This window comes from Zalophus californianus, chromosome 15 (assembly GCF_009762305.2).
Source record: "Zalophus californianus isolate mZalCal1 chromosome 15, mZalCal1.pri.v2, whole genome shotgun sequence".
Taxonomy (NCBI): domain Eukaryota; kingdom Metazoa; phylum Chordata; class Mammalia; order Carnivora; family Otariidae; genus Zalophus; species Zalophus californianus.
This window is the reverse complement of record NC_045609.1, coordinates 22,310,438-22,330,949: the sequence shown is the minus strand read 5'-3', so window position 1 is coordinate 22,330,949 and position 20,512 is coordinate 22,310,438. Positions and strand designations below refer to the sequence as shown.

The 20,512-nt window shown below is 36.8% G+C and overlaps 1 protein-coding gene and 1 non-coding gene across 4 annotated transcripts; one reads left to right on the top strand and one right to left on the bottom strand.

Moving 5' to 3' along the window:
• Window positions 1-836: 836 nt before the first annotated feature.
• On the bottom strand, window positions 837-15,646 carry CDK1 (cyclin dependent kinase 1). Of its 3 annotated transcripts, none has more exons than XM_027597110.2 (8): window positions 15,520-15,646; window positions 13,507-13,568; window positions 8,637-8,793; window positions 7,650-7,773; window positions 5,018-5,188; window positions 3,590-3,753; window positions 3,329-3,470; window positions 837-1,263 (listed from the first exon to the last, which is right to left on the bottom strand). In XM_027597110.2, the coding sequence occupies exons 2-8, from the start codon at window positions 13,541-13,543 to the stop codon at window positions 1,165-1,167; spliced, it is 894 nt and encodes a 297-aa protein (XP_027452911.1). In that variant the 5' UTR covers window positions 13,544-13,568; window positions 15,520-15,646; the 3' UTR covers window positions 837-1,164. The 3 variants fall into 3 exon arrangements, with proteins under 3 accessions (XP_027452911.1, XP_027452909.1, XP_027452912.1); XM_027597108.2 differs by lacking the exon at window positions 15,520-15,646 and adding an exon at window positions 15,410-15,508; XM_027597111.2 differs by lacking the exon at window positions 15,520-15,646 and adding an exon at window positions 15,424-15,477.
• Window positions 15,647-16,387: 741 nt separating this feature from the next.
• On the top strand, window positions 16,388-16,492 carry LOC113923969. Its single transcript, XR_003520477.1, has one exon. It is a non-coding gene; the product is annotated as a U6 spliceosomal RNA (small nuclear RNA).
• The last annotated feature ends 4,020 nt before the right edge of the window (window positions 16,493-20,512 follow it).

Genomic DNA, 20,512 nt, shown 5'->3' with positions numbered 1-20,512 from the left:
TTGCCTATAACAAATAATTTAAATTAGGCTCCTTATAGATAGGAATCACAACAAACAGCATTATTAATTTAACAATTCCTAAAGCTAGTGATTTTAGCTAAGTACTTGTATATTAGAACCTTCTAAGGCTGCTAAAAGGCAAAATTATGTCAAAATTTGCAAATAGATTTTAAGTCAGACTTGAAAGCCAAGATGAGCAACTCCTTTTTCTAGTTATTACCTCTGACCAAGGCATAAGAATTCACTTAGACAAATAACTTTCATAACCTACCTAAAAATAGGCTAGTTCATAAATTTTCTAAACTCTTCTTCCCTGCTGTGAGCAGCCCTTGATCTCTGACTGTAAAACTTAGAAAACTTTGGCATGCTCTAATGTTAGTTTTATAAGTTACTGAAAACCTCTATAAATTTAGCATCATTTCTCAAATCTGGATAGTTTTCTCATTCTGAATGCTTTAACATTTAGGTCACAAATTGAAATACCAGCAGGAAAAACTCATCTTCAGGCAGGTTGAACAGTTACCAATTGGCAAGAAACTGACAAAATTCAAACACTCAGAGTATCAAAACACTTCAAAGCTTTATGAACTTTGAACTTAGCACACGTTCCTAAATTTTAGTGGTTCCAACTACAGGAAAACCAGACTCTAAGGTTTGCGATAATTTAAACTAACTCAAAGTTTTTGCAATTCCTGACATCAAAACTAGATTTATAGTTTTATTATGGTAACAAATAGTTGTTGCAGGGGTGCCTGGGTGGCTCAGTCGTTAAGCGTCTGCCTTCAGCTCAGGTCATGATCCCAGGGGCCTGGGATCGAGTCCCACATCGGGCTCCCTGCTCCATGGGAAGCCTGCTTCTCCCTCTCCCACTCCCCCTGCTTGTGTTCCCTCTCTCGTTGTGTCTCTCTCTGTCAAATAAATAAATAAAATCTTAAAAAAAAAAAAATAGTTGTTACGGTGAGATCTATAAACATATACAGAATTATATTTAAATTCATATAGAACAATATTTACATTTTTAAGTTACACTTTTGAAATCAGAAGATGAAGTACAGCTTAAGTTTACAACAAAGAAAAGAAAAATACACAAAACAAAAACAGACAAAGTTAGCAGTAAAAATATAACTATCTGTTCTTGATACGTGGAAACTCTTTGTCAGAAAGCTATATCTTCTTAATCTGATTGTCCAAATCATTAAAATATGGATGATTCAGTGCCATTTTGCCAGAAATTCGTTTGGCAGGATCATAGACTAACATTTTCTGGGGGGGGGGGGGGAGATAAAAAGAAAAAAAAAGTAGTTATTTATTTAAGAAATGAACCATAAAAAAAATTTCCATAAAGCCTTAATTTCTCTACCAATAAGCCATAAGTTAATAATTTTAATAAAAAAACAACTAAATGAACATTTCCATTAGTTCAATACCAAACCACATAAATGCCTCATCCTCCATACTTCACCCTCTAGCTCTAAAATAACTTATTCCTTAAATTATAGATATCTCAATAACCCCTTTTTGCTATAAATCATGCTTTAAGACACAAGCATTCAGAGATAGCTTTAAAACCAGGACATAAATTTAAGAAAGATATCTAGTTAATTATATTTACTTTGAGAATTAAATGGCCATCTGAGTTATTTATAACATTGTTGAAATGGTGGCAATTAACTATAGTGGTTTCTAATGTAGCTTCCAGCAAGTTCCAAATAAAAACAAAACCAGAGTACAATGTGTTATAAACATAGTTAAAATGAGTCAGTAAATGAATTATAATCAATCTAGTATTAAAGTTTTAATTTACACACCACCAGAAAAGACTGTATAAAGTTTAATATTGATCTTAAATTTTATCTTAAACATTAATCTTAAAGAAAACCAAATCAATAAGCAGACTAGATATACTTTTACTATCTAGTAACCCTGACCTCTTATCATGTAACAAGCACTATATTAAGTGCTTGGCACATATAATGTTACTTAATCCTCACCACAAAAGCTAAGTACTGGTCCCATTTTACAATGAGGACACTGAGGCTCAAGGGTTAAGTAACTTGCCCAAGTTCTCAGACCTGAGAAGTTTAAATCTAAAACCAAGTCTGAGGATTTACAGCAGTGGTTCTCATCTGGGTGAGACTTTGCCTGTCCGGGGACATTTGACAGTGTCTGGAGACATTTTGGGTTGTCACAAGTGAGAGAGGAATATGATCCTGGTAGCTATGGGACAGAGAACTGGGATGCTGTTAAATATCTTGCAATGTACAGGACAGCCCCTAGTATCAAAACATGATCCAGTCCAAGAGGTCAATACCAGCTAGACTAAGGAACCATGATTTACAGTATTTGATTTTTGTTGAAGTGAAATTCTTTGTGTTCTTTGTGTTCAAGAATTACAGACATTAAAAAGACAGATTGGGCCCAGGATAAAGAAGACTTTCTAAGTCAAATCAACAACTGATATATAAAATATCTGAATGACAGATAAAGGACTTTGGACTTCACTGCAAGCAATTTGGAAATCCGAGCTGAATTTGGTAGCATGATTTATAAATTCTGAAAGGAGCCCAAAGACCAATTAGAAGGTTTACAGGATAATAGAGCAATATATATATATTTTTTGTTCAGTAACCTACACAAACCTTCTTTTCTTCTGTCATTACATTAGCTAAGATTCATAAAAATTAGTTCCATCTAAAAGCTCAATATTTAAATACTGTTCTAAAACAATTTTCTTAAAGCCTACCTTCTTAAAGGCCTACCTAGGACAATTTATATTTTATCCTAACAGATTTTTTTGTCTTGCTTTTAAAGAAAACAACTATTACTTGGGAATGGCAATGTAGTAAAGGGGAAAGATTTTGAAGAACTACGTTAGTCCTTCTACTAACCTTTCTGATATACAAATGAGGCACAAAGTGAGAAACTCATGAGTTCATGCAGTAAAAGGCTTCAATAACTAAAAACATCAAGCAATAAGGAAAACACCTGTCTCAGATAAACTAAAAAGTTGTAAACACCAAGATAAAAAGTTAGAAAGGAAGGCTACTACGAACCAGCTACTTAAAAACAATTAAGGCATATTAACCCTGGCCTCTCCTTCACAGAGCATCTGTAGCTACTTAAAAACTCAAACAAACAACTAATGCTAAAACCTCCTCTCAAAACCACTCGTGTTTCTTGGTATCTAAAATGGAGCTAGTTATAAAATAAACATAACAGGCATAACAGTTATGTGCGTAGCTCAATATATGTTGGTTTATTTCCCAGGTAAAGGAAATGAATCGAGCACATTCAGAATCAAAAATGCTGAAGTCAAGGGTCTCCTTACCGAGAGCAGATCCAAGCCATTTTCATCCAAGTTTTTAACATGGGATGCCAGGCTTCCTGGTTTCCACTTGGGAAATGTATTCTTATAGTCCTGTAAAGATTCCACTTCTGGCCACACTTCATTATTGGGAGTGCCCAAAGCTCTAAAAGGGTAGAGCAAAACAAGAAATTATTAGTTAAAGCATAATCTTAGTATTACATACATGTTGCCTTCATTATTATTTCACTTGAAATTTTAAAGTTCTTAAAAAGACAAAAATACCTGAAAATTCTGAAGAGTTGATCGATTTCTGAATCCCCATGGAAAAGTGGTTTCTTGGTTGCTAATTCTGCAAATATGGTGCCTATACTCCAAATGTCAACTGGAGTTGAGTAGCGAGCTGACCCCAGCAATACTTCTGGCGATCTATACCAGAGTGTTACCACCTATTACAAAGCAAATTTTTACACTGAATAAATGCAGTGCATTAAATTACTAAATATACACTTTTATATTTCAGTAAGACTGTCTTTTAAAAGGTTCCATGGTTGCCTCTGATAATATTGCTTGAACGTCAACTAACTATACACAAAATAATAAATGGAAAATAAGAATTTCACTTGTAAGTTCTCTCTGTAAGTTCTATTCACGAGGGGGTTAAAAAAAACAAACATCAGATAAAAGCATACCAGCTCTTTTCTTGCTTTTCAAATCATTAAAGTCCAAGAATCAAAATAGTCAAGACAGTGTTCACTTTAAAAAAAAAAAAAAAGCCACTGATAATGGATTTGGGCGTGACACTGTACAATGCATGTACATACACTGCTTATATGCTAAAAACATGAGTAAGTCAAATAAGTTTATTAGTGGTCTAGAGCTGATGTACTATTTTAGTATCTATAATTTATCACGATGGTAAAAATATCATCTCTAACTTAATGAGGTCAGTAGCAACTGTTTAAGCCAATGGGAACCAAATAATCTTTACTTTTTTATACAGCCATAGGAAAAATGATGAAAATAAGCCAATACATCTAACCAAATGAACAATGTTTAAGTCCTGATTTGGAGATAGTCTTTGGGCTCAGGGATAGACAATGCCACAGAAAACCATCTTCCAGAAGTCCTTTACTATAGAAGTCAACACTCCCTTTCCCTCTGGAAGTAACAAATGAAATGCCAAGTCATCTGTGGAACATGGATAAAACTTAATTATATTCAGGAGTTTCTAAATAAATCTGAAACAGTAACCCGTAAGCAACAAAACCTCTCTTTTACCAATTTGATTGTGTACCAGAGAGGATCCAATTAGGAGACAGAAACTACACGGTGATTTGCTTGGGGAAAGTTTACTAAGAAGGATTATTAAATAAAAGAGGGTTAGAAAAAGAGACTAATAAGGAATAACTCTTAGAACTCTTATATAACTCTTAAAACTCTTCTTAGCAAAGAAAACCCCTTCTTCCGGCAATGCCTCTCCCACACCAGCTACAGCCATCACGCTTGTGGGCAAAGAAAGAATATTTAAAGGTCCCAGTTAGATTTTCACATAGCATGCAATGAAGAGTGAGTTTGGAGCTGAGAGGCAATAAACTCATGCTGGCAGGATAGAAATCTTTCTTATTGAGTGTTTGACTTAATGAACAAATACAGAAAACAAACCAGCAATCACACATACTCAAAAGCACCAAAAAACACTATTCTACATACCTCATGTGTGTATACTCTAATAGGTATTCCAAAAGCTCTGGCAAGGCCAAAATCAGCCAGTTTAATTGTTCCTTTGTCATCAATCAATAGATTTTGAGGTTTTAAGTCTCTGTGCAGAACTCTTCTGGAGTGGCAAAACACAATCCCTTGTAGGATTTGGTACAAATAACTCTGGAAGAAGGAAGTTAGTTAGAAACTTAACTGTCCCACATAATGACTTTCTAAATAATCTTGGTGGGTTTGTTTCTAAGATATAAGAAATTATAATGCAGGGAAATAATTTAACGACCACAAAAGCTTTCAGGCATTTGAGACTAACAAGGAGCATTTGGGGGTAGGAAGCCCGTTGATATACAGTATCATGTTTGTATACTTGAGACAAAGATATTTTCCTTATGGACACATCCATATCCATATGAACTCATTTAGTCTTCTACTATTTTTTGTACCCAATTCTTAAGTTCTGTACAGTTTTTTAAAGATTTTACTTATTTACTTGAGAGAGAGAGAGAAAGTGAGAGACAGAGCACAAGTGGAGGGGGAGGGGCAGACGGAGAAGGAGCAGCCGACTCCCCACTGAGCAGGGAGCTGGACACGGCTCAATCCCAGGACCCAGAGCCGAAGGCAGATGCTTAACCAACTGAGCCACCGGGGCGCCCCACAGACAGTTTTTTAAACTTTAGTCTATATATTTATAGCAACTTTTTTTATTTTGAATAAGGTTGGTCCATTTCTATTTCTTATCATTACATATTAATTTCTTCTTTGGAAACACTAGTCACAGATTCCAAAAGAAATAACAAACAGGATATTATGATTACATATTTAAATAAAGACAATTATCATAACATGCTATTTATTAGTTCACAGAAAAATATTGTATAAGACAGGTGTTGCCAAGACAATGTAATTGTCATTTGAAGCAACATGCGTATTACAGAAATATAAAGTACATATAGTAATAGTATTGACTTATAAAGTTCAAAATTACAAATAATACATAAAATCAATTGTTAGAAAAACAAAAAAAAAGACTGTATTGACAGGGGCGTCTGGCTGGCCCAGTCAGAACAGAGTGCGACTCCTGAGTCTGAGCCCCACATTGGGAGTAGAGATTACTTAAAATAATATTTTTAAAAAAGAATTATGTATACGCTGTTTATAAATAGCTAAAAATGAAAAATGATTAAATGAGATACAAAATGATAATATGCTTTTTTCACATAATGGACTGATAAAATATTTACAAGATTGATAGAAGTAGGTGCTAAAAAAAATAACTGTCACGCACCACGATGAGTAAAGCGCTACTATTGTTTGGAGGGCAACTGGCATTATCAAGATTTTAAAAGTAAATAAACATCTTCAACTCACTGATTAAAGCTATAAATTTATTCTAGGGGCACCTGGGTGGCTCAGTCAGTTAAGCATCCAACTCTTGGTTGCAGCTCAGGTCAAGATCTCAGGGTTGTGAGACTGAGCCCCAAGTCCAGCTCCGCATACAGCATGGAGTCTGCTTGTCCCTTTCCCTCTGCTCCTCCCCACAACTCTCGTGCACTCGCTGGTACTCTATCAAATAAATAAAATCTAAAAAAAAAATAGAATTTATTCTATAAAGTTGCAAATGACCACAAATAAAAATAAGGATTCACTAGGGCATGGTTCATGAGAGCATAAATCACAGAGCTGGAATACAACTTCAATGCCTATCAGTATGGAATTGGTTTAAATAATGAGATCAGGGGTGCCTGGGTGACTCAGTCGGTTAAACGTCTGCCTTTGGCTCAGGGCTCAAATCATGATCTCAGGGTCCTGGGATTGAGCCCTGCCTTGGGGGGGGGGGTCCCCTGCTCAGCAAGGAGTCTGCTTCTCCCTCTCCCTCTGCCCCTACCCCATGCTCATTCTCACTCTCAAATAAATAAATAAAATCTTTAAAAATAAATAATTAGATCAAACATTTAGATAGATGGGCAAACCTATGCTGAATGTCTCACAGAAAAAGGGTTTTACAGTTCTGTAAACCAGCGTATATGTATATACAAAGCTGACATACAAGCATCTGTAAGACTACTAAAGAACTAACAATGGCTACCTACCCGAGGAGTGGTTTGGTATTGGTACAGTTTAAAAGAAAGACACATCTACTTTATGGACTACAATGCTTTAAAAAAAAATTATACATTTATAATTTAACTGAAATATAATGTCAACAATAAATTAAAACATTCAAAACCAGAATAAAATAAAACCACTTGCTGTCATTACCCTTACCAAGCTTGTTACATTGTTTTACACAGAGCTGACTGACAAACAAAGACCAAAATATCCTAGTTTCCAACAATAGAATACATACTTAATGGTTTTATGTTATCCCAGGCACTGCTTTTCACTTTATAACTGGAAGCACTATCTACTAATAAAAAGGGTAACTTTAATCTATACACTGTGGAAGAAAAATATTCTTTTCTTCCTGTTCTACTAACATTTTTTCTAAGCATATTCCCCCAAAATACAGAACTTCTAGAGTAGACTCTTTACACTCAGAGGATAAATACTAATAAAATTAAGTAAGATAAACACTAATAAATTTAGTAAGTGGATAAATACTAATAAAATTAAATAAGCTTCTTACCTTAACAAGTGAAGAATCCATGAACTGACCAGGAGGGATGGAATCTAAGTATTTCTTGAGATCCATGGAAAGGAATTCAAAGATGAGATATAACCTGGAATCTTGCATAAGCACATCTTGAAGACTAGAGAATAAAATAATCATGTGAAAAAAAAAATCTACCAAACACTTTTGACCTCTCACAAAATAAAACTTCTGTAAATTTAACAATGGCTATCACAGAAAGTGAGACTATAAGAAATTTTCTATAACAAAAAATACAGTTTTGGGAAAGAAAAGATGGTAGCTTCCCTAGTAGTGAAAACCTTAGTACTAAACTAGAATTTGAGAAAGAACATTCAGGGCAGCAAATGAAAATTAAGTCATATTATGCTGAAGGTGCTAACTATTATACCACTTATATTTCAAAAGAACATTTCTTAAAAAAAAAAAAAGACATTTAGAACATTTTTAGGTTGACTGTTGCTCAGAGCTTGTCTTTTCAATGAAGTAAATTATAGAAATTAATTTTAAAATTTACTAGGAAGCCTTAACAGTTGCTCACTATTTCCAGCCCCAGAAAAATGCAATTAAACCCTAACTTGGACTATTAGGAAACAAAAACACCAATCCAAATACTTAAAAAATTTTTTTTCATCTGACCTAGCTACCTGTCTTAGGCCTCTGACTAAGGGGTCTTCAAGGACCAAAGCTCAGACTGGTATAGGTGATAAAGGTCTATGAAAAAGGATTTCCTTTTCTCCCTTGGCCAGTTTACCTTGATTTTCCAGCCCCCAATACTAATCTCTTATTACCAAGCTCCTCTAACTCTGTTCCTGCTGTAAGCCTATTCTTCCTATGCCCGGCATTCCCACTTAACAAAAATAGTAGGGTTCTATTCCGCTCAGCAAAGTTAGACCAGATATTAGGCAAATGTAAAAATTTCCACATTGAAATTCACATTTGAAATAGTATGCGGAAAATGGTTTAAATTCAGATATACCATACCTGACTATATTTGGATGACGAAGCTCTTTTAATAGAGAAATTTCCCGAATTGCAGTACTAGGAACCCCTTCCTCTTCACTTTCTAGTCTGATTTTCTTCATGGCTACCACTTGACCTGTAGTTTTGTGTCTACCCTTATACACAACTCCATAGGTACCTGAAATAGACAAAGTAAATGTCTACTGTATGAAACCCTCCACAAACTAAGGTTTTAAAAAATAACTAATCCCATTAAGTGTCACACGACAGAAATGTCTACTGTGACCAGATAGGAAGTGTCTTACTCATAATTATACCCTCATCACTTCCAAAAAGAAACTGAGGCTAACTACAAGCTATCATGTCTATAGTTTAGAAATAAAATTCATGTAGTTGTCACAATTTTCCCATACATTTAAATTACCAATAATTTCCCAGCACATTTTAGAGAAGAAAAGAAAATGGATCCTTTGCCGATTGAGATTTATCTCCTTTCAAATATCCCACCCAACAGTAAAGCAGGCATAAAATATAGGGTGAAGATGATTTGGGCTGAGGAATTATTAATAGGAGTCACTGTGACACTTTCAGAAAACTGTAGAGTGCTTTATGCATTTCAAATAGAAAAAATGAAGCTAAAATATTTTACTAAATATTTGGGAAATATTTAGTAAATTTAATAAAGTTCAAAATATCTACTATTTGATATGAAAGCCTCACACCCATTTGGAAGTTAACACGAACACAGATTCTGATATATAAGCTTCAGATAATGAGCAACAATGTCAGTATAAGAAATCTTGGGCAGGAGGAGGGTGGATACAGAGAGCAGAAGCGGCAATGTAAGGGAGAGGAACTAGTTTAAAAAGTTCATATACAATGGGATGCCTGGGTGACTCAGTCGGCTTAGGTCTGTCTTTGGCTTAGGTCATGACCCCAGGACCCTGCGATCAAGTTCAGCACTGGGCTCCTGGCTCAGCGGGGAGCCTGCTTCTCCTTCTGCCTGCCACCCCCCCGCTTGTATGCTCACTCTCGCCCCCCCATAAATAAATATGCATAAATCTTAAATTTAAAAAAATTCATATACAGGATACATTTAGTCCCAGATAAGTGCTCCTTTTTTTTTTTTTTTAAAGATTTTTACTTATTTATTTGACAGAGAGAGACACAGTGAGATAAGGAATGAACAAGCAGGTTTCCCGCCGAGCAGGGAGCCCAATGCGGGGCTCGATCCCAGGACCGTGGGATCATGACCTAAGCCAAAGGCAGATGCTTAATGACTAAGCCACCCAGGTGCCCCGAGATAAGTGCTTTTTAAAACTGTGGTTGGAGGGGTGCCTAGCTGGCTCAGTAGGCAGAGCATGACCTTGATCTCAGGGTTGTGAGGTTAAGCCCCATGTTGGGTGTGGAGCCTACTTAAAAACTAAATAAAATCTTAACAGATAAATAAAAATTTTAAATTCAGGTTGGAAAATATAGGAGATCTTGAATTTGATACATAAAATTTTGAATAACCTGCTATTTTTCTGTACAACGGTTTAACTTCAAAAGCGATTAGAGTGCATTTTTCTAAGGAGATCTATTCTATAGCTTTTATTAGTTTCTCCAAAGGTAGCAATATTTCAAAAAAGGCTAAGAACTACTATCAAATTATCTCCTGGCTTAATTAGAATATTAAGGATGGTTTGGTGATGTTACATAAACTTTGTTCTAATTTTGTTTTAAACAGAGAAATTCTACACAATTATCTGCCTTTCTAAATACTGGTATGATTTTAAAGACATAATTGACCTAAGAGCCTAAAATTTTACATTATTTTGACTAAATCTGGGTTAAGTGTGACTTTTGGATAACCAAAGTTATTCCAGATTTTAAAAAACCCTGATTTTATTGATCTTCACAACCATCCTTAAAAATAACCTTCTGTTCAATTGAAGTCTGTCCATTTTTTGGATATGAATTATTCTTGCATCAAAAAACACAAAAGTAGGTAAGTCAGTAGCACAATTACCTGGCACAGTTAAAGCAAATTCAAGATTCGTCAATTGCATAAGAAGCAGTTAATGGTAAATTCAGAACTAATTTTTTCCCCTACTATTCCTCTCTCTCCTGTACAATCTCATCTGGGCCTAAAATTTACTCACAACAATTAACTAACTTATATCTAACTCTTAGTATTTATTCAATTTTAGACATCACAAGTGCTCTATGTCTCTCTTCTGACTCTATGAACCATTACCACTCTTATAACTACTAGTACAGAGCTCTAGTTAAACAAAGCAGAATGATTCTGCTGGTTAAGCACCAAAAATTATTTATGAAATGCATAATATATACTCTGAAATGAACTACAATTATATTTTCTAAAAAGATTTTATTTATTTGACAGAGAGCACAAGCAGGGGGAGCGGCAGGCAGAGGGAGAGGGAAAAGCAGGCTCCCTGCTGAGCAGGAAGCCAGATGTGGGACTCATAGGATCGTGACCTGAGCCAAAGGCAGATGCTTAACCAAATGAGCCACCCAACCACCTGAACTACACATTATTAAATTAAAAAAATAATGTTAGTTATGGTCAGGTTCTGGAGACTCTAACTGGTAAGCACAAAAACTTTAATCAAATGTTTATTGAGTGAATAAAGGCCACGTTAGGTCCCACATCATGGATATAGCTACTCTCTATGATCCAAAAAGACATTTTCTTATAACAGATGTGACAACACTCAGATCCTTGTAATTCAGAAGAAGCCAGAGAACACCTTTGTAATAACTAAAACAAGCAAAGACTAGATGTATTTAAGAAATGAATCAAGTTGTCAAAAAACTCAAGTGTCAAGGTGGGAAAGTCAGGATGACTATTCTAAATTAGAAAAAGATTAAGGAGACATTAGTCACCAAATGAAATGCATGACATTGGCTAGTTCTTCAGAAGATACATACATTAGTATTTAGCAGTAAAGCACATCTCTACAACTTACTTTACATGGGTGAAAAGAAAAACAAAATGCTAAAAACACACACAGATAATAAAGTAAATGTGACAAAATTAACATCTTGGCAAAAGGTATTACAGGTTCATTGAATTTATCTTTCAACTTCTCTATGTTTGGAAATATAATAAAGTTGAGGGAAAGAAATTTAACTTTTCAAATTGGTACTTTAATGCTGGTAGAATTTGACCAGGTATCTGGCAAACCAAAAGAAAATACTGTGTGAAAGGTATCATCTAGGCCTTAAATTATTCATACAATTTATTTTTTCAAAAACATGTCCACCACAAAATCCAAAACAGCCAGGCACTGGAGTAGTGAAGACAATACAAGTCAGAAAAAGAAACAGAGGAAAACACATCAAGAAAAATAGATAATGTTATTATCAAATATTTTAGTATCTCCAATAGTGCTAGACACTACTGCCAAGCCCTGTTCAAACACTTATGAACAAGACGAAATCCCAAACTTCATAAAGCTTACTTACAATGCAGTAAAGAAAAAGGATATTAAGGATAACAAAAAGGGAACTACAAAACGCACTTGGACTAGAACAATGAGATGAAAGTGAAGGCAGCAGAGAGTGGCTTTCAAAGTGAAAGAACAGCCATTGCCAAAAGCCCAGGGGTCAGTGAATAGGGAATATGAGGACATCATGTAGTAGAATGGAATCTTTTAACTCAAGAAACTAAGACTACATTTGAAATTATACTCTTTACTGCTTGTATTTCAATTAGAGTACCTTTTCTCAAGAGTCAAATCTGTAGTCTCCTGCATGTCAGGAGTTCCAGAGTTTTAAAGAAAAACACATTTACACTTTAAGAATAACTTTTTGTTCCAAACTAAAAATCAGCACTCATTTAATTCTCTGAGGATTAAGAAAAACTCAAAGCAGAAGACAGTAGATATTTTCTTATTTTCAACTCAGAAACAAAATTAGCTTAGTTGAGCAGGTATAACAAAGTATTTAAGTGATTTTTAAAAATATCATATAATATTTGTAAGTTAAGAAAAAGAATAGCTCTCTAAACCAATCACCACCTAAACTTATCATTACTATCTCACTAAATTCTTTCCAGTACTCCGCCCCTGGAGTTTTAGTAGTATTCCTTATACAAATACGGTTTTGGAACACACTAAAAATATACTAGTTGGAAATGTTCCTCAAACAGAACCTATAAAAATTGGACTCTAATAGCAAATTACTTTGTACAAGTTGTACCATTTGTTCCTAGAGTGTAGAATGTAAATACCAACTTAATAGAAACTTAAGATATTCTGTTGGAAAAAAAGGCAAAGGGATATTTTTACTCTTCCATTTGTGTCACATAAACATTCTTTAAAAACTTTAAGTACTACAGAAAGGAAATGAATGATTATATACAAGAGTTATTTGTTTTAGATTTGCTTAAACATGTACACATAACAGGTCATTTAAATCCAAGGAAACTAAATCGAAAATTTACTTAAATTGGTTTAATAATCTACTGTACTAATTTACAAAGTTTAGGTAAAAATACTGATCTTAAAAATAATTGTATGAGACTAAAAGTACACTACTAAACTTAACATAATTCTACTGCCCTAACCTCTCCCCGCCAACACACATACAAGATATCAGTAGTCTTCTCAGAATACAAATATTGTTTTAAGTGTTTAGTATTTTAAAATGTAAGACTATTAGGGGGATGGAGAGGGTAGACAGGGAATCATATCAGAATAATTTCAATTTTCTTAAAATCTGAACATTTTACAAGTTACCATGTAAAGAACATATAATTAACGCACATTAGCACAGGATACCTTAAAGATTGTATTTTAATAAATATTTACATGTCTTCATGCCCCAGATTTATAGCATTACTAAATCATTTTTTAAAAACTTTATTATTAAAACCACTCACCTTCTCCAATTTTCTCTATTTTGGTATAATCTTCCATAGTTAATCAGCAGATTTGGTAGATCCTAAAATGAGAGGAAAAGCTAATTTGGTCTCATGCCACTAACTCAAAAGGGGGTTTGAAGTTTTTAATGAGATACAATATGTAAAGCATTTTCGTGTCTAGTGCAGTATTAATTTTCCATAAATATTAGTTATGTTAAAACAACACTCATAAAGGTAAGGACTTCTGCAATAAGATTTTTCCATCTGTTAGCTCTTAAAACACTGGATTTGTATATCTTAACCAGTGTAATATTTAGCTTCTTCCAGTCAAATTAACCCTCAAATTCAGCTATCAACTTTATCTATCCCTTCCAAACAAAAACCAGAAGTTATGTTTTCTTTATGTAACACTTCTAAGGAGCACCAACGTGTGTTAGTTATACCCAAACACTTCCACAAATAATTTTATTTGACTCAATTGTACTTTACTTTTTTTTTTTTTTTGGAGAAAATTCAAAAGGAAAAATATTTAAAGACACAAAGAGAGAGCTAAGGTGGCCACACTGCTCACCCACTAGCAAGATTGCTCAACTGTCAGTTGAAATGCTGACAAGGAGACATTCACGACTTCCTCAGCTGAGAAGTTTGCCATTGAAACATCTTCAGAAGCCCAAGCATAATTACTTTGATTTTCTAACACACTCATCACTAAGATCATATATGAAGGTCACTAATTGACACTTAAGTTCTATTGCTCACAGTCATCTTCAAAATCATTCCAGAAGTAGAGACAAATCTTTTTAAATGAACAAAATTGCACTACACTGGCCATGAGTGCCAATCTTAAATATTTTTTAATTTTTCAAAACGGCAGTAATTAGGATAATCACCTTTTTCTACAATATCCAGATTTACTATGCCTAAAGAACAAAATTGTTGAGCTCACTCTGAACAATAAATTTCAAAGCTGGGTTTCATTACCCTCTCTCCATTTTCCTGTTCTAACAATTAAAATAAAGGATGAAGCTTTAAAATGCCTTTTGAATGCCTTCTGAGGCTCTGTACTACTAGCAGCTGTATGTAAAACACCAACAGCTTCATCTCCTATCTAGAGACCTCCAGGTCTTTAAAGGAAGCAAGACGTGCACACTGGTAACCCTAGTATTAAACAAAAATTAAGTGATACTAAAACACACATATATGTATCTCTCGGCATTTCTTAGCTTTCCACCTTGCATAGTATTTAACAGTCACCAAGCATAAAATAAAAACGAAAAAATCTAAATTCCCTCCGGTTCTATCCTTGGCCAGGTGTTCTTAAAAGCTCTGGGAGCACAAGGGCCTTGGGCACGGAGGGAAGTCCGAGAAGGCCCAGTCAGTTAATCCGATCGGTGTTCCGGGACAGCCCGGCTTTGGGAGCCGGCGTGGGTACCTGACCCAGGTGCGGTCTGGCTTTCCACCCCCGCAGGCTAGAGCAGAGCGCACGCGGGACAGGCCGGAACCGCAGCGCCTAGGACGGAGCCTGGAAATCCGCGTCGTCGAACCAGTGCAAGGGTTTGGCTTCACGCAGGACCCGAAAATCTCCTCAGCCAGGTCGGCGGCCTCTTCGCGAGAACTGCCCACCGCGACCCCAGACTGCAACTCCGAGGCCAGGGCAGCCCCTGCCCTCCCCACGGTATGCCCGCCGAGTCTGGGCTCCCGCGAGCCTTCCTGGAAAGCCGGGCCCCGGCGTCGCTCACACGCCCAGGCCCCCGGGGCCCGAGTGAAGGCGCGGCCTAGCCTCCAGAGGCCCTGCCCGGCCCCGCGCAGACCCCTGCTGCCCAGTCCGGCCTCCTAATACCACCCGGTTCCTCCATACTCCTTCTCCGGGGTCTCCGAGCCGGCCCCCGCCGAGTAGACGCCCCGTAGGCATGACCCTGACCTCAGCAACTCTACCCGGCTTATTATCCCGCGACGAAAGCGGCGGCGTCGCTCTTGCCTCAACTTCCGAGAGCCAGCTTTGAAGCTAAGTGCGAGCTGTTTCAAACTCACCGCGCTGAAGGGCCCGAGGCCCACCAATCAGGTAGTCCGTAGACTTTCAAAGGAGCCAATCGGAGCCCAGCGACGCTTGGGGCTGGGCTTCCCGGGTGGCTGAAGCGCGAAAGAGAGTGGAAACGGCGGATGGACAAAAAGCAGGAGGGCGGGCGCCAACTGAGTCTGAGCGCAGGCGCTTTCTTTCATCGCAGGAGAGCGTCGTCCTACTGTTTCTGGTCGTCGGAAATCTGTTCGCCATGGGTCGGGTTTTTCCCCTTCCAGTATTGGCACAATTAAAACTTACTGCTCTCAAATATCGCATCACAACACTGATACTACATTTACATTCAGATTCCATTATTTTCACTTCTAATACTTAAAGCTACTGTATATTTATGTTTTTCTAAGTGGATAATTTTCCGGCTGGGCTAAAGGAGCACATTTCACCCACACATATATATACTTTGTTTTTATCTTACTTTTTAAACTTTTTATTTAAAATTCTATTTATTTAAAAATTCTACTTATTTAAAAATTAAAAACAAAATTTTACATTTTTAAAGTTTAAAATATTTCACATCAGAATTTTAGTTGTTTTTTAAAACACAAAATTCACAATTCCAGGAGAGGGAAAAAAAGAGATCTAAATTATTCTTTAAATAATAAGAGTATCAAAAACTCTCTCTCATTGCCCTCCACCATAACCTTAAGAGAGATGTCTGTGCTTGAACATCATTCTTTAAGTTTTTAAGAAAATAAGAGTAAAATAGAAATGATAAGAAGAGTCCCCTAATGAGGGCTTCTCTTTGCACCACCCTTAATGGGATGTAGGACAAAGACTGATTACCGTGAACTCTACAAAATACTATTAGAAGGCTCAGATTAGGTGCTCACTTGGGCAGCACAGTTGGTAAAATTGGAATGATACAGAGAAGATTAGCCTAGTCCCTGCCGAAGGATGACACAAATTGGTGAAGTGTTCCATTAAAAAAAAAAAAAAAAAAAAAAGACCCAGATTAGGATAAAGAAGGGAGCTAGTACATCACATGCATTTAAGTGTTTAGTACCCTTTTACACAGGGAGCAGCATCTGTCATCTGGCACTATTTTTGGTATGAACACATGGCCTTAACAATTTTATGCTCCTAGGTGACAGAGAATATTTGGGATTCACATTGGAGGTAGGGGGTTCTGAAATCTCTGCCTGAACCTAAGAACTTTTAAAATTTACTTTTAAAATCCCAAATTCACATTTTAAATAAAAACTGACTACCCCAGAGAAGTGCTCTAGGGAAGAAGACTGTTCTGTGCCAGTTCAGGGTACTGATTTTAATGAGTACATATATAAATATTTCTCTCTGGGAGGCCTCAGCAAGGCGTTCATTTTATAGCATCTAAAAACAGCTAGTAATTCATTATATCCATTCTACATTCAACATAAAGACCACAAGTTTCCACAGCTGTGATGCTAGATTTTTCAATTTAACTCAGTTATCTTTGTTTTTAAACTTTCAGGGGTTATTGTAAATTCATGCTATCGTCTTCACAAATACAGTTTATTAATTCTTCGGGCCAACTTGAATTTAGTGTCTCTAAAGTACTTTAGAGACACAAAATTAATCAGATACAATTCCTGCTGTAAGTGTTGGAGGTGAGAGAACACATGATTACTTAGAATTTTATTCTGGCATTTTACACTGTAAATTATGCTTTAAAGTGAAATGAGAACATAGAGGGGCAAATTACTAATTCGAACAGATATTGGAGAAAGAATTGTTGGGTGGAGCTTCCAAACAGAGGAAATTTCATGAGGTAAGCACTTAAAGTCTGCCCAGGGCATTCAGGATGCCGTTGTTGTAGAGTGCATGCCGTCTGCAGGTGCACCGCCATTGTAGGGTGTAGGATGTCCCCCAGTGTTAAGCAGAGAAGAGAGTTTGGAATGAGAATCTGAAAGAGCCCTGAATACTGTCCTAAGGGGTTGCACAGGAGAGGTGCAGAACTATTTTAGAACTAGTCTCTAAGTGCTATGAAAAAACAACGGAAGAGGAGAGGGTGGAAAGGGATGTGCTACAAAAAATGTCATACTTATATTTTGGTAAGCTCCATTTAGGAAAAAAAAAGAGCAGTTGGCACTGCATATAAGCTTGTTTTGTTTTGTTTTTAGAAACCAATATTGCTGTGGACTGAATTATGTCTCCCTCCACCTCAAATTCCTATATTGAAGCCCCACCCCTCACAGTGATAGTATTTAGAGATGGGGCCTTTCGGAGATAATTTGGTTTAAATGAGATCATGAGGGTAAAGTCCTCACTATGGGATTAGTGCTCTTATTAGAAGAGAAACCAGAGAACTGGGTCACTCTCTCTCCTCCTTGTGAGGACACAGCAGGGAGGCGCCATCTATAAACCCTGAAGCCTCACCAGAACCCACCATGTGGGCACCTTGGTCTCAGACTTCCAGCCTCTAGAACTGTGAGGAAATACATTTTTGATGTATAAGCCACCCAGTTTATGTTATGACAGCCCAAGCTGACTAAAACAAGTATTTTTTCAGGTAAAAATGTTAAGAAACATTTGCTTGTAAATACATAAAATAGCCTGGAAGGAGATGTAGCAAATAACAATGTGCCTGGAGGAGGAGTGCCTGGGGCACAGGGGTGGGGAGGGAGATTGTTGTATCTTTTGAAGTTTGAACCATGGGAATATATCACCTAGGCTAAAAATGGATGGATGGATGGATGGATGGATGGATGGATGGATGGATGGATGGTTGGATGGATAGATGGATGAGGCCAAAGCCTCTTTTTTGCTACTGGATAAAATTCATGGAAGCTGCTGAAAAACTTACTCAAAAGGAGAAGACTGATCTCCCTTTACATAATTCAGAAAGTAAAGTGGTTGAAAAAAGCAAGACATGAAATTTCAAGATCTTTTCATCACAGCTGAAAACATGGAACTATCACGGGTGTTCCTGAGTTAGGCATTTTTGTAATTAGAAAAGTAATGTGGTTTTTTGTAAAATGTTCAAACAATTCCATAATAAAAGTTTTTCATATATAACCTCCATGTTCCCACACTCATTCCTCCAGCTAAAGAGACAGAAAGAGAAATCACGGGTAAGCTTTTGGCATCCATACTTTAAATCCACCTGTGTCAACTTACCTCAATCTTTCATTGGAAATGAAAGTGATCACCCAGGGATGGGGTAGGGAGGAGAAATTCATTCATCAACCAATGAGAATCAAAGACAACAGGTGAACAAATAAGTGTCATCCCATATAGGTGGGGAGCAAATGCTTACAGTGTAATAACTAAAGGCTGCTCTGGGCAGAACATGGTGGTTGTTAGGAGTAGTTGTGAGTGTGGCGGAGGACAGAGGAGTCCAGCAAGGCTTCACAGCAGAGGTAGGTTCTAAACTGAGTCTTGAGGAATGAAGAGTTTGCCAAGCAGACACATGCATGAAGAGAGATTTGTGGTCCACTGAGAAGAAACAATAAGGCATGTTTGATGGACTGAAATTAATTCAGTATTCCTGGAACATAAATGGAGTTTGGGAGGCTAGAGAAAGGATCAGAGAAATGATGTTATGGAGTTAGGCAATATCCATACCTGGGAGGGCCTTTCAGGGTCCCACCAAAGGATTTGGATGGAGGATGGAATTGAAAAAAAAAAATGTGAGTAGGGGGTGACAAAGTCAGATGTGGGATTAGGAGGGAAAAGTCACGGAAGAGATCTGAGGAGGGACAATGAGGTAACATCAGAGCCAGGAGACCAGTGGAGGGCTCTGCACCTATCCCAACACGGGCCGAACTAGGGCAGTGGTGGTCAGTTTGAAAAGGAGGAAATGATGATGAGCTATTTTGAGGAGCTAGAACTATAAGACCTGAGGGGTGGATTGGGTGTGTTGACTGAAGGAGAAAGAGTCATGAGGGATGACTAGGATATATGTTTGACAATGGATGGATGCCACCACAGTTCTGGAGAGAGGCTGAGGGATACTTACGGTGGGGAGGGAGTGTGGGGGGTGGGGCGGGGGGAGTGTTGATTTGGGCATGTTGATTGTGAGGTACCAATGTAATATCCATGTGGCCGCAGATGGACAAAGGTAGATGTAGGTTCCAGGAGGCCTGAAGTATTTATCATTTGGGGACCCTTTTAAAGAAAAAGAATGCTAGATTCAGTGTGATAGGGAATATATTTTGAGAACAAGAAATTGTGAAACTACAAAATTTTAAAAGGTGAAAAGTGCCATAAAATCGCAAAATTCATAGAAAATTATATTTTTATTAATTACCTGACATATCCCTTACAATGCATTTTGTCCTACATTTTTGGGGAGCAACAACTTTTGGAATCCATTTTTTAAATGCTTATTCATCCTTTCAGCTGGCAAATTCTTTATCTTTGCCTCTTTATACAAAACACAATTTTGTAATATTTACTATGAAGAGAAAAAAGGTAATTCAGTCTTTCCTTTAACATGGTTAATCCGAATTGGCTTCTTATGATTAATTATTTCAAAAAAGTTTTTATGACTTCTTACCTCATTATTGATAACATCATGTAGATTTTTAGAATTTTATTAAATTTGAAAAAACATTTATCAAGTTTCTTTCACATAGGAGCTGTTTTTGTGACTGCTCTAAGCTTATGCCCTACAAACACAGGTGTCATGCTTAATTCTAATTTGCATGATTCTAAAGATTCCAGATTCCAAAAATTGTCTGATGCATTTATAGTTGTTCATGCTGTGTTAATAAGTGCATTCCTGGGGCGCCTGGGGGGCTCAGTCGTTAGGCATCTGCCTTCGGCTCAGGTCATGATCCCAGGGTCTTGGGATCAAGCCCCGCATTGGGCTCTCTGCTCGGCGGGAGGCCTTTCTTCTCCCTCTCCCACTCCCCCTGCTTGTGTTCCGGTTCTCACTGTGTCTCTCTCTGTCAAATAAATAAATAAAATCTTAAAAAAAAAATAAGTGCATCCCTGACACAAGTTTGAATGAGGTAATGATATAAT